The sequence below is a fragment of the Hylobates moloch genome, unplaced genomic scaffold, assembly GCF_009828535.3.
Source record: "Hylobates moloch isolate HMO894 unplaced genomic scaffold, HMol_V3 SCAFFOLD_12, whole genome shotgun sequence".
NCBI lineage: Eukaryota > Metazoa > Chordata > Mammalia > Primates > Hylobatidae > Hylobates > Hylobates moloch.
In genome coordinates this window covers 49,778,392-49,791,772 of record NW_026652287.1, presented here as the reverse complement: position 1 = coordinate 49,791,772, position 13,381 = coordinate 49,778,392, and the positions used below count along the sequence as shown (strand labels likewise).

The 13,381-nt window shown below is 49.5% G+C and overlaps 1 protein-coding gene across 1 annotated transcript in view; it reads right to left on the bottom strand.

Annotated features, from left to right (window-relative positions):
* The window catches only part of NWD1 (NACHT and WD repeat domain containing 1), a 93,577-nt gene that overhangs the window by 65,691 nt on the left and 14,505 nt on the right, over positions 1 to 13,381 (bottom strand). The window contains exons 3-5 of the mRNA XM_058425765.1: positions 12,796 to 12,912; positions 7,488 to 7,785; positions 1,815 to 3,087 (exon numbers count right to left, since the gene is read on the bottom strand). Of these exons, the coding sequence (XP_058281748.1) occupies positions 1,815 to 3,087; positions 7,488 to 7,785; positions 12,796 to 12,912 (1,688 nt within the window). The remainder of the gene's footprint in view (positions 1 to 1,814; positions 3,088 to 7,487; positions 7,786 to 12,795; positions 12,913 to 13,381) is intronic.

Here is a 13,381-nt window from a genome sequence, read left to right as displayed (position 1 = left end):
TCCCCCTAAAACTGAGAAGAGGCAAAACTATGTCGTCCAGCATTTTGGATGATGGTTTTGAGTGTTTGCTGTTGGCCAGTTGCAGTAAAGGCAAAGTTTTGTTCCTTGGTGTCTCTGCCAATTGGCAGAGGACAAACTCAGAGGAGGGAGTGTGGCTGCTTGGGTGCTTCTGATTAACCCCTTCCTCTCTGCTGCTTGTTATTTTTGCTTTTGCTTCCTTCCTTCCTTCATCCGTTCCTTCCTTCCTTTCTTCCTTTCACTTTTTCTTCCTCTTCCCTTCTTTTCTTTTCTTCCTTTCTTCTTTCCTCTTTCCTTCTTTCTCTTTTTCTCTTTCTTTCTTTCCTTTATCTCTTCTTTCCTTCTTTTTCTTTCTTACTATCTTCCTTCCTTCCTTCTTTCCTTCCTTCCTTCCTTCCTTCCTTCCTTCCTTCTCTTTCTCTTTCTTTTTGAGATGGAGTCTTCCTTTGTCACCCAGGCTGGAGCACAGTGGCACTATCTCAGCTCACTGCAACCTCTGCCTCCCGGGTTCAAGTGATTCTCCTGCCTCAGCCTCCCAAGCAGCTGGGATTACAGGTGCCCGCCACCATGCCAGGCTAATTTTTGTATTCTTAGTTGAGACGAGGTTTCACCATGTTGACCAGACTGGTCTGAAACTCCTGACTTCAAGTGATCCACCTACCTTGGCCTCCCAAAGTGCTGCGATTACAAGCGTAAGCCACCATGCCAGGCCTCCTTCCTTCCTTCCTTCCTTCCTTCCTTCCTTCCTTCCTTCCTTTTTCTTTCTTTCTCTCTCCTTCTTCCTTCCTTTCTTTCACTCTTCCTTTCTTTCTGTCTCCTTCCTTCCCGCCTGCCTTTCTTCCCTCTCTCTCTCTCTTTCTTTTTTTTTCTTGCTATATCCAAAAAGCAATATATGCCTGTTACTTTTGACTCCTCATCCATACCTGGCATCTCTGAGCAATGGCCCCAGACTATCATGACCCAAGTTTATTGCAATTTTTTTTTTTTTTTTGAGATTGAGTTTTGCTCTTGTTGCCCAGGCTGGAGTGCAATGGCGTGATCTCGGTTCACGGCAAACTCCACCTCCTGGATTCAAGTGATTCTCCTACCTCAGCCTCCCAAGTAGCTGGGATTACAGGCATGCACCACCACGCCTGGCTAATTTTTTGCATTTTTAGTGGAGACAGAGTTTCTCCATGTTTTGTCAGGCTGATCTCCAACCCCCAACCTTGGGTGATCCACCCGCCTCGGCCTCCCAAAGTGCTGGAATTACAGGTGTGAGCCACCGTGCCTGGCCTAGTTTATTGCAATTTATAGCCCTGTGACTTTTACTGGGCTAAGCAACCATGTAGGCAGTCCTTTCTTTCTTTTACACGTGTGTATTTATTTTCCCAGCTTTTGAGGTATAATTGACAAACAAAAATTGTATTTAGCTGGGCACAGTGGTGCACGCCTGTAGTCCCAGCTGCCCTACTCGGCAGGCTGAGATGGGAGGATCACTTGAGCCTGGCAGTTGAAGACTGCAATGAGCTATGATAGTGCCACTGCACTCCAGCCTGGGTGACAGAGCCAGACTCCTATCTCTAAAAATAAAAATAAAAAATTATATTTTGCTGGGCACAGTGGTGCACACCTGTAGTCCCAGCTACTCAGCAGGTGAGGCGCGAGGATCACTTGAGCCTGGGAGTTGGAGACTGCAGTGAGCTATGATCACACCACTGCACTCCAGCCTGGGTGACATAGCCAGACCTCCATCTCTAAAAATAAAAAAAAAAACATAAATAAATAAATAAGAGTTTCAAAACACAGAGACTTACCGGGAAGACACAATGTAGCCTAGCACGTGGGCCACGAGGAGCCGCCCGTGTGTCTGCTCCAGGCGGGCACAGAGCTGGTGTGTGGCTTCCTCTGCAGTGGTGGCCAGCGGGGCAGGTACGGTGAAGGAGGCCCATCTCCGGGCCTCCTCAAAGGCCAGCCTCAGCTGCCCCGGGTTCCCACACTCTGGGAGGCTGGCCCAGAGCAAATCTGTGTGCACCGGGCTAAGCGTCCTCCTTGCAGCCGCCAGGAGGAGTTGGATCATCTCCTGGCCTTGGTTTCCGGAGAGGGGCTTCACCTCCCAGTAGGCCTCCGGGTCCAGGAGCACCCGCTGCAAGGTGTCCAAAACCCCCAGTGCCCCCGAGCAAGCTGAGAGGATGAGATGCACACTCGGGGGGCAGTTGAGAGGCAGCCAGGGAACCCTCCGAGCACGGCGGACAGAGTCCAGGTCATCCATAGCATCCAGCAGGAGCACGAGAGACTCGAAGTTTCTGCAAGAGACAGTGTGGAGGAGGGTATGGAAAAACTGGACCACCCTGGTGTGGGCGTCCAGAACCTGGGCAGGGGGCAAGGGCAGCCCATAGGCCAAGCACACCTGGAAGCAGATGCTCTTCAGCAGGCTGCGGGCATCTGAGCTCATTTGTGACGTCCCCAGCAGCCGCAGGATGGTCACTGTCTTGTGCCCGAGCAACCTTGGCATCTGCTCAGCCAGCTTGCACATCAGGGCTGTCTTTCCAATGCCCGGGGGCCCAAAGAGTACCAGGGGGGTGTGCTGCTTGCTATCGTCGTGCCTGAGCTGCTGCCCGAGCTGGGCCAGGAGTTCCTGGCGTCCGCAGAAGGTCTGAGTGAATTCCGAGCTCTGCCAAAGGTGGTGGCGGATCTCTTGGTAGAGCCACGCCAACTCCTGTCCGGCCGTATCCAGCTCACGGAGGCGTGTGAGGACCTGATGATTGGCCCTCACCACAAACTGCTCACCCAGCTCCTTCAGGTAGCGGGCGTGAGTCTTGTTCTTGGGGTTCACCAAGTCGCGGCTCCACGGCAGGCGGTGGGCCTTGAGGACCCCGGGGTGCATGTCAGTGATGTGACCCTTGAGGCTGCTGAGAAGGTTCTGGGCATCAGTGTCCAGGCAGCCATCCGCGAGCCAGTCCACCATCCTGAGGGTGCAGTCTTCAAAGATGTGTTTGTGGAGGTCTTGGATCTCTCGAAGGAAGACGGTGGCTCCCTGGTCCCGGTCCTCTGAGCTCAGCAGGCCCCGCTCTATCTCCCACTCAATGACTGCCAAAGTGGGGAAGGTGGGAAGGAAGTGTGGTCATTATTGGGTCAGCAGCTGACCTAAATGGGGTTGCTGGGAGACCTGTTGTTGGGGGACGTGCATTGGTTCTCAAGATTAATGTGCACCAGAGTCCAACCTGGGGTGCTCAAAAAGACCTGCATGGCTGGACCTCACCTCCAGAAGTGATTCAGCAGATCTGAGTGGGGCCCCGGAGTTTGCATTTGCAACAAGCCAAGGCTTGCTGGTCCAGGGACTGCACTCAGAGTTACACTAATTAAGCCATTATTCTTATTCTTATTCTTATTGAGACGGGGTCTCACTCTGTCGCCCAGGCTGGAGTGGAGTGGCGCGATCTCAGCTCACTGCAACCTCCGCCTCCCAGGCTCAAGCGATCCTTCCACCTCAGCCTCCCGAGTAGCTGGGATTACAGGCATGCACTAGCACGCCCGGCTAATTTTTGTACTTTTTGTAGAGACGGGGTCTTACTATGTTGCCCAAGCTGGTCTCCAACTCCTGAGCTCAAGCAATTCTCCAATCTCGGCCTCCCAAAGTGCTGGGATTACAGGCACGAGCCACTGCGCCTGACCTGATTTAGCCATTAATCAAAGACCCCTCAGGGTAGGCAACACAGAGGTCCCATGTGAGGAGTAGTCACACTGTAAAACAATGCTGTCATCCTCAAAAAGTGAACCACGGAGTTACTATCACACCCAGCAATTCCACTCCCAGGTATCTGTTGAAAATACCTGAAAACAGAGACTCCAACAAATATTAATACACCCTAGCTTGTAACAGCACCATTCACAACAGCCAAAAGACAGAAACAATCCAAACATCCATCAACAGGCTGGGCGTGGGGTCTCACGCCTGTAATCCCAGCACTTTGGGAGCCCAAGGTGGGCAGATCACCTGAGGTCAGGAGTTCAAGACCAGCCTGGCCAACATGGTGAAACCTCATCACTACTAAAAATACAAAAATTAGCCCGGCATGATGCCGCACACCTGTAATCCCAACTACTCAAGAGGCTAAGCCAGGAGACTCGCTTGAACCCGGGAGGCGGAGGTTGCAGTGAGCCAAGATCATGTCACTGCACTTCAGCCTGTGCAACAGAGCGAGACTCCATCTCAAAAACAAAACAAATCAAAACAAACATCCATCAACAGATGAATGGATAAACAAAATATGGTCCTTCCACACAATGGGATACTATTCCACCATTGAAATGGATGAAGTACTCACAGGTCTTAAAATGTGGATGAACCTCAAAAATATGATGCCAAGTGAGAGAAGCCAGACACAAAAGGCCCTGTAGTGTGAGATTCCATTGACATGAAATGTCCAGAACAGGCAAATTAATAGAGACAGAAAGCAGATTGATGGTAGCCTGAGCTGGGAGAGGGGAGATGGGGAGTGTTTAATGGGTAGAGCTTCTTCTGAGGTGATGAAAATGTCTTGGAGGGCCAGGTGTAGTTCATGCCTGTAATCTCAGCACTTTGGGAGGCAGAGGCTGGATGATCACTTGAGCTCAGGAGTTCGAGACCAGCGTGGGCAGCACGGCAAAACCCTGTCTCTACAAAAAGTAAGTTAGCTACCTGTGATGGCATGTGACTGCGGTCCCAGCTACTGGGGAGGCTGAGGTGGGAGGATTGCTTGAGCCCAGGAGCTGGAGGCCACGCTGAGCCATGATCGTGCCACTGCACTACAGCCTGGGCAATAGAGTAAGACCTTGTCTCAAAAAATAAATAAATAAATAAATAAATAAATAAATAAATAAATAAATAAATAAATAAAAAATGTCAGCCAGGCGCGGGTGCTCATACCTGTAATCCCAGCACTTTGGGAGGCCAGGGCGGGCTGATCAAGAGGTCAGGAGTTCGAGACCAGCCTGAGCAACATGGGGAAAACCCGTCTCTACTGAAAACACAAAAATTAGCCAGGCCTGGTGGCGCATGCCTGTAATCCCAGCTACTTATGAGGCTGAGGCAGGAGAATTTCTTGAACCTGGGAAGCAGAGGTTGCAGTGAGCCAAGATCACACCACTGCACTCCAGCCTGGGCAATAGAGCAAGACTCCATCCCAAAAAAAACAAAAAAGAAAGAAAAAGAAAATGTCTTGGAACTAGACAGAGGTGGCAGTTGCATGACACAGTGAATGTACTAATTGGCCATTGAAGAACATGGGCTTAAACTACACAGGTCAAGTTTCTTCTGCCTCTGCCACCCCTGAGACAGCAAGACCAACCCCTCCTCTTCCTATTCAAGGTGAAGATGATGAGGATGAAGACCTTTGTGACTGACGATCCACTTATGCTTAATCAATAGCAAACATACTTTCTCTTCCTTGTGATTTTTGTAATAACATTTTCTTTTCTCTAGCTTACTTGATTGTAAGAAAACAGGATATGATAGATAGAACATGCAAAATATGTGTTCGTCGACTGTTTTTTTTTTTTTCCTTAGACAGAGTCTCACTCTGCTGCCAGGCTGGAGTGCAGTGGTACGATCTCAGCTCACCACAACACCTCTGCCTCCCGGGTTCAAGTGATTCTCCTGCCTCAGCCTCCCGAGTAGCTGGGGCTACAGGTGCACACCACCATGCCCAGCTAATTTTTGTATTTTTAGTAGAGATGGAGTTTCACTATGTTGGCCAGGCTGGTCTTGAACTCCTGACTTCGTGATCCATCCGCCTCAGCCTCCCAAAGTGCTGGGATTATAGGCATGAGCCACCACGCCCGGCCAAATGTTTATGTTGTTTGTTTGCTTGTTTGTTTGTTTGTTTGTTTGTTTGATACAGGGTCTCACTCTGTTACCCAGACTGAAGTACAGTGGTACAATCTTGGTTCACGGCAACCTCCGCCTCCTAGGCTGACGCAATCCTCCCACCTCACCTTCCTGAGTAGCTGGGACTACAGGTGTGCACCACCACACCCAACTAATGTTAATTTTTTTTTAAATAAAGGTGGGGTTTTGCCATGTTGTCCAGACTGGTCTCCAACTCTGGGCTCAAGTAATCCACCCACCTCAGCCTCCCAAAGTGCTGGGATTACAGGCATGAGCCACCACACCTGGTCAACAATTTATGTTATTGGTAGGCTATTAGTAGTTAAGTTTTGGGGGAGTCAAAAGTTATACACAGATTTTTGACTGTGCAAGGGGTTAGAGTCCCTAAACACTATGTTGTTCAAGGCTAGACTGTATTTTATTTAATTAATTAATTTATTTAGAGACAGGGTCTCACTCTGTCACCCCTGCTGGAGTGCAGTGGCAAGATCATAGCTCAATGCAGCCTCCAACTCCTGGGCTCAAGCAATCCTCTCATCTCAGCCTCCTGAGTAGCTGGGGCAACAGGCATGCACCACCATATCTAGCTAATTTTGTTTTTGTTTTTGTTTTTTGAGACAGGCCTCTCTTTGTAACCCCAGCTGGAGTGCAGTGGCATGATCTCGGCTCACCACAGCCTCTGCCTCCTGGGCTCAAGCAATCCTCCTGCCTCAGCCTCCTGAGTAGCTGGGACTACAGGCGTGCACCACCATGTTTGGCAAATTTTAAAAAGTTTTTTTTTTTTTTTGTAGAAATGAGGTGTCACTATATTGCCCAGGCTGGTCTTGAGCTCCTGAACTCAAGTGATTCTCCTGCCTCGGCCTTCCAAAATGCTGGGATTACAGGTAGGCACCACTGGGCTCAGCCTGCCAGATTTTAGTAATACAAATCCTGCATCCTAGGAACCCTTCTGTCCCAGGCAAACTGGGATGGTAGTCACCCTGGATTGTTCCCCCTGATATGGTTTGGCTGTGTCCCCACCCAAATCTCATCTTGAATTGTACTCCCATAATTCACATGTGTTGTGGGAGGGACCTGGTGGGAGATAATTGAATCATGGGGGGTGGTTTCCCCCATACTGTTCTCTTGGTAGTGAGTAAGTCTCATGAGATCTGATGGTTTTATAGGGAATTTCCCCTTTCGCTTGGCTCTCACTTTGCCACCATGTAAGACGTGACTTTGCTACTCCTTTGCCTTCTGCCATGATTGTGAGGCCTCCCCAGCCACGTGGAATTGTGAGTCCGTTGAACCTCTTTCCTTTGTAAATTACCCAGCCTCAAGTATGCCTTTATTAGTGGCATGAGAACAACTAATACGCCCCCTGTACCAGGAGCCTCCCTGGGAGACAAGAAGAAAGAGCCAGCGAGGAGAGGAAGATCCTGAGACCAAGATTGATCAGGAACGTGGCTGAACTATCTTGGATCAGTAAAACAGCCTTTCTCAGAGCCGTGGGACCAGAGGTTGACTGGTTTGGCATTTGCAAGAAACGCAGACTGTTGCATTTTTGCCAACAGGGGATGGATATACTGAATATGCCATCAGTTTCATGTGGATCTCCAGAGGAGAGTCCCTGCAGCCTCACCTGACCGGTGGTAGCGCTGCCACTGCTCCTGGGTGATGAGCCCCAGACTCCAGGCCTTCTGGGCTCCAGAGCGGAGGACAGAGGTTAGGGTGGCCTCCTCTGGTTCACAGGCCTCCCCAGTACCTGGTGCCTGCAGGATGTAAGTGGGAGGAACCGCATTCTCGTCCCTCCGGAAGTGTCGTGCCACCAGCTCCAGGTCACTAGGCCTGGCAGTCAGATGGGCCCTCAATACCTCCCATTCCTTCTCATCGATCCTCGAGGGAACCAGACAGGGGCCATACTGATCACCGATGAGGGCCTGGCAGAGAGGAAGTCATAGATTCAAATCTCACTTTTTTTCTTCAGACAGGGTCTTGCTCTGTCGCCCAGGCTGGAGTGCAGTGGTGCAACCATGGCTCACTGCAGCCTCGACCTCCTGGGTTTAAGTGATCCTCCCGCTTGGACCACAATCACAGGCCACCACACCCAGCTAATTTTTAAGTTTTTATTTTTGGTACAGACAGGGTCTCACTACATTACCCAGGCTGGTATTAAACTCCTGGACTCAAGTGATCCTCCCATCTCAGCCTCACAAAGTGCTGGGATTACAGTCGTGAGCCACTGTCCCCAGCCGCAATTTACTATTCTTTGTCCAATTCAATATATAAGTAAATGACTCTAGCTGCTTTTGTGGGTCCTTATTTCCTCATGAGGGTTTTTGTGCCATGTAAAAAACTTGTATTAACAAATGTATATCGGTTGGGCACGGTGGCTCACACCTGTAATCTTGGCACGTTGGGAGGCCAAGGCAGTTGGATCACCTGAAGTCAGGAGTTCAAGACCGGCCTGGCAAACATGGCGAAACCCCATCTCTACTAAAAATACAAAAATTAGCTGGTTTTGGTGGCGGGAGCCTGTTATGCCAGCTACCTGGGAGGCTGAGGCAGGAGAATCACTAGAACCCAGGAGGCAGAGGTTGCAGTGAGCCAAGATTGAGCCATTGCACTCCAGCCTGGACCACAGAGTGAGACTGTCTCAAAATAAATAAATAAATAAATATGTATGGCTTTTTTTTTTCCTGTTAATCAATTTTATGTCAATTTAATTCTTTAATCCAACCAGCACTCTAAGAAGATGGAGGTGAAGTTGACCTCCCTTATAGCCTGGAGCCACCAGAAGTCACGAGGGGCAATAAAGAATTGTCCCCTAGGCTGGGCATGGTGGCTCATGCCTGTAATCCCAACACTTTGGGAGGCCAAGGCAGGAGGATCTCTTGAGCCCAGGAGTTAGAGACTAGCTGGGCAACATAGTGAGACCCCCATGTCTACAAAAATTAAAAATCATCAGGGTGTGGGGGTGTGCATCTGTAGTCTCAGGTACTCATGAGGCTGAGGCTGGAGGATCGCTTGAGCTCAGGAGTTCAAGGCTGCAGTGAGCTGTGATCTCACCACTGCACTCCAGCCTGGGGGACAGAGTGAGACCCTGTCTCTAAAAAAACAAATAATGGGGCTGGGCAAGGTGGCTCACGCCTGTAATCTCAACACTTTGGGAGGCTGAGGTGGGCAGATCATTTGAGGTCAGGAGGAGTTCGAGACCAGTCTGGCCAACATGGTGAAACCCCTACTAAAAATACAAAAATTAGCCAGGCATGGTGGTGTGCAGGTGCAATCCCAGCTACTAGGGAGGCTGAGGCAGGAGACTCGCTTGAAGCCGGGAGGCGAAGGTTGCAGTGAGCCAAGATCTCACCATTGCACTCCAGCCTGGGCGACAGAGCAAGACTCTGTCTCAAATAAAATAATCATAATAATAATAGGCAACATAGTGAGACCCTGTCTCTATAAAAAAATTTTTAAAAAATAGCCAGGCATGGTGGCACATGCCTGTAGTCCCAGCCGCTCAGGAGCCTGAGGCAGGAGAATCGCTTGAACCCTGGAGGCGGAGGTTGTGGTGAGCCGAGATCGCGCCATTGCACTCCAGCCTGGGCAACAAGAGCGAAACTCCGTCTCAAAATATATATACGATTTATCTTGATAATTAAGATTTAAATTAAATCTTGTGGTGGTTCTCCATTCTAGTTCTGGTCCTTCCAGGGAGAATCAGAGGTGAAGCAGGGCTAAGAGGACCCTAAGTCCAGCTCTCCCCTTTTATTATCATGCAAACAGGTGCCTGGGGATGGAACAAAATTAGTCCAATGTCACAGGATGGCTTAAGGGCTGACCAGGGAGAAAGGGAGAGATCAGAACTCAGTATGAATGTGCCACATTCAGAGCACCGTCAGCCCACAGATAGTTATTTATTTATTATTTATTTTATTTTTTTGAGATGGAATCTCCCTCTGTCGCCCAGGCTGGAGTGCAGTGGCACAATCTCGGATCACTGCAACCTCTGCCTCCTGAATTCAAGTGATTCTCCGGCCTCAGCCTCCTGAGTAGCTGGGATTACAGGCGTGAGCCACCACACCTGGCTAATTTTTATATTTTTAGTAGAGACAGGGTTTCGCCATGTTGGCCAGGCTGGTCTCGAATTGTTGATCTCAGGTGATCCGCCTGCTTCAGCCTCCCAAAGTGTTGGGATTATAGGCATGAGCCACTGAGACTGGCCTATTTACTTTTTTTGAGACACAGATTCACTCTGTCACCCAGGCTGGAGTGCAGTGTACAATCTCAGCTCACTGCAACCTCCACCTCCCCAGTAGTTGGGACTACAGGCGCCCACCACCACACCCGGCTAATTTTTGTATTTTTAGTAGAGACTGGGTTTCACCATGTTGGCCAGACTGGTCTCAAACTCCTGACCTCAAATAATCTGCCCACCTCAGCCTCCCAACATGCTGGGATTACAGGCAGGAGCCACTGGGCCCAGCCAACCTTGGAGTCTTAGCCAAAGAGGCAAGCATCAATCCGAGAATCAGACCAAGGTCAAATGTCAGCTGTTAGAGCGCTAGGAAGAAAGGGTAAAACATGGGTTGTACATAGCCTGGGCAGTCAGGGAAATTCACCTGAGCTGCAGAATAAGACATGAAAAGAGCCGGGCATGGTGGCTCATGCCTATAATCCCAGCACTTTGGGAGGCCGAGGCAGGTGGATCACCTGAGGTCAGGAGTTCGAGATCTGCCTGGCCAACACAGTGAAACCCCATTATCTACTAAAAATATGTAAAAAATTAGCCAGGTGTGGTGGTAGGTGCCTGTAATCCCAGCTACTTGGGAGGCTAAGGCAGGAGAATTGCTTGAACCCAGGAGAGGGAGGTTTCAGTGAACTGACATGGTGCCACTGCACTCCAGCCTGGGCGACAGAGTAAGACTCCATCTCAAAACAAAACAAAACAAAACAAAAAAACCAAAAACATGAAAAGGAGTTTATTAGGCAGAGTACCTTGCAGGTAGGGAGAGCGGCATGTGCAAAGGCCCTGTGACAGGAAGAAGCATGGCTGCTGCAGGAAGGGCAGAGCAGCTAAGGCACTGGCAAGAAGAGGGACAGCGAAGGCAGATAAGGCTGTCCCCTCCCCCTTTTCTTTCTTTTGAGTCAGAGTTTCGCTCTTGTTACCCAGGCTGGAGTGCAATAGTGCAATCTTGGCTCACTGCAACCTCTGCCTCCCAGATTCAAGTGATTCTCCTGCCTCAGCCTCCCAAGTAGCTGGGATTACAGGCACCCACGACCACACCCGGCTAATTTTTTGCATTTTTAGTAGAGACAGGGTTTTGCCATGTTGACCAGGCTGGTCTCAAACTCCTGACCTCAAGTGATCCACCTGCCTCGGCCTCTCAAAGTGCTTGGATTACAGGCGAGAGCCACCGCACCCGGCCCCCCTGCACAAGATTCTGTAGGGCATGGGAGGCCATAAAATTTTGGTCTTAATGCCAGGACCACACTCGGAGTAGGTGCAAACCAGAATCCAAAAGAGTTAACCTGGGCCAGTGCGGTGGCTCACACCTGTAATCCCAGCACTTTGGGAGAATAGGGTGGGCAGATCACTTGATCTTAGGAGTTAGCCTGGGCAACGGAGCTAACTTTACTTACAAAGACAGGCAGCAGGCCACACTTGTCTTTCAGGCTATAGCTTGTTGGCCTCTGCTCTAGAATTTCTTTTTTTTTTTTTTTTTTTTCGAGATGGACTCTTGCTCTGTTGCCCAGGCTGGAGTTCAGTGGCATGATCTCGGCTCACTGCAACCTCTGCCTCCCAGGTTCAAGCAATTCTCCTGCCTCAGCCTCCCAAGTAGCTGGGATTACAGGCACGTGCCACCATGCCCAGCTGATTTTTTAGTAGATATGGGGTTTCACTATGTTGGCCAGGCTGGTCTCAAACTCCTGACCTCATGATCCACCCACCTTGGCCTCCCAAAGTGCTGGGATTACAGGTGTGAGCCACCATGCCTGGCCCCCTGCTCTAGAATTTCTAAGGAAAATGTGATCGTTCTTGGATGTATCTGGAACTCGATGTAAGACTCAGGCCAGCCTGGGCAACATAGCAAGACCCATCTCCAAAAAAATAAAAAACAAAAACTTAAAACTAGACCAGGTACATTGGCTTATGCCTGTAATCCTAGAACTTTGGGAGGCCAAGGTGGGAGGATCGCTTGTGCCCAGGAGTTTGAGACCAGCCTGGGCAACATAATGAGACCCCATCTTTCCAAAATATACTAGCCAACTGTGGTGGCACACACCTGTAGTCCCAGCTACTCGGGAGAACAAGGCAGGAAGATCACAAGCCCAAGAGTTCAAGGCTGTAGTGAGCCATGATCTCGCCACTGCACTCTAGCCTGGGCTTTTTTGAGACCCTGTCTCAAAAAAGAAAAAGAAAAGACAAAGAAAAAAGACTCAGGAATATCATTCAATTTTAATAGTCCAAACCATTAATTGTGGACTGGAGATTGATTTTGTGATAGAGGGGGTACAATTGGAAGAGAGAGGGGAGAAGTCCTCACGACCTGAAACCAGTGGGCACATGGAGGAAAAAAGATATCCCAAGACCCTGTGGGTTTCCACCTTTTCCATGGTTTTCCAGGATCCTAAAGTTCTATAGACATAAAGTGGAGGGGGTGGGGAAGGTGGGAGAAAGTCCAGATCAAATTCCAAGATTCCTGCTGGCTTCAACATTCTACTTTCCAAGCCACTTGCTGCTTCCATTTGACTGCTAATGTCTAGATCCCATTCAGCTCTGCAGAAAGAGTTCTGTGATTGATTGGTAATGTCTGCCACAGGCAGGCCATAGGAATAAGGATACGAAAGCAGAAACGGTACCTACTTCCCTCCGCTGATCAGTTTGTCTAGAAAGCAGGGGGCATATCCTGGAGGAGTAAGAGCTAACCCATTCCTCCCGAGACACTCACAACAAAAGCTGGCCCTATGGATGTTTTCCAACACCGGTCAACCTCCTCCAAGCAGAGTTCTGTGGTCAAGTGGTCAGTGGCTTCAATGTTCCGAATACCCCACCTCAGATCAACGACCTGGGAAATAGAAACAAGTTTGTCAGAGAGATGGCATGACAGGTGATTTGTTTTTTCAATCCCTTTTGACAAAAGCAGAAAGTTTCTTTCAAAAATTTTTGATAGCCTCTTCCTGTAGGGAGATGTCTGGATTAAAAGAACTTGAACCAAATTCATAACCTCAGTATAATTGTGAGAAAAATAACAGACAGACCCAGACTGGAGGGAAGGGCATTCTTCAAGATGCCCTGCCAGTCAAAGCCAAGCATGGTGGTGGGCACCTGTAGTCCCAGCTACTCGGGAGGCTGAGGTGGGAGGATCAATTGAGCCCACAAGGCAGAGGTTGCAGTGAGCTCTTATTGTACTACTGCACGCCAGCCTGGACAACAGAGCCAGACTCTGTCAAAAGAAAGAAAAAGAGAGAGAGAGAGAGGAAGGAAGGAAGGAAGGAAGGAAGGAAGGAAGGAAGGAAAGAAGGAAGGAAGGAAGG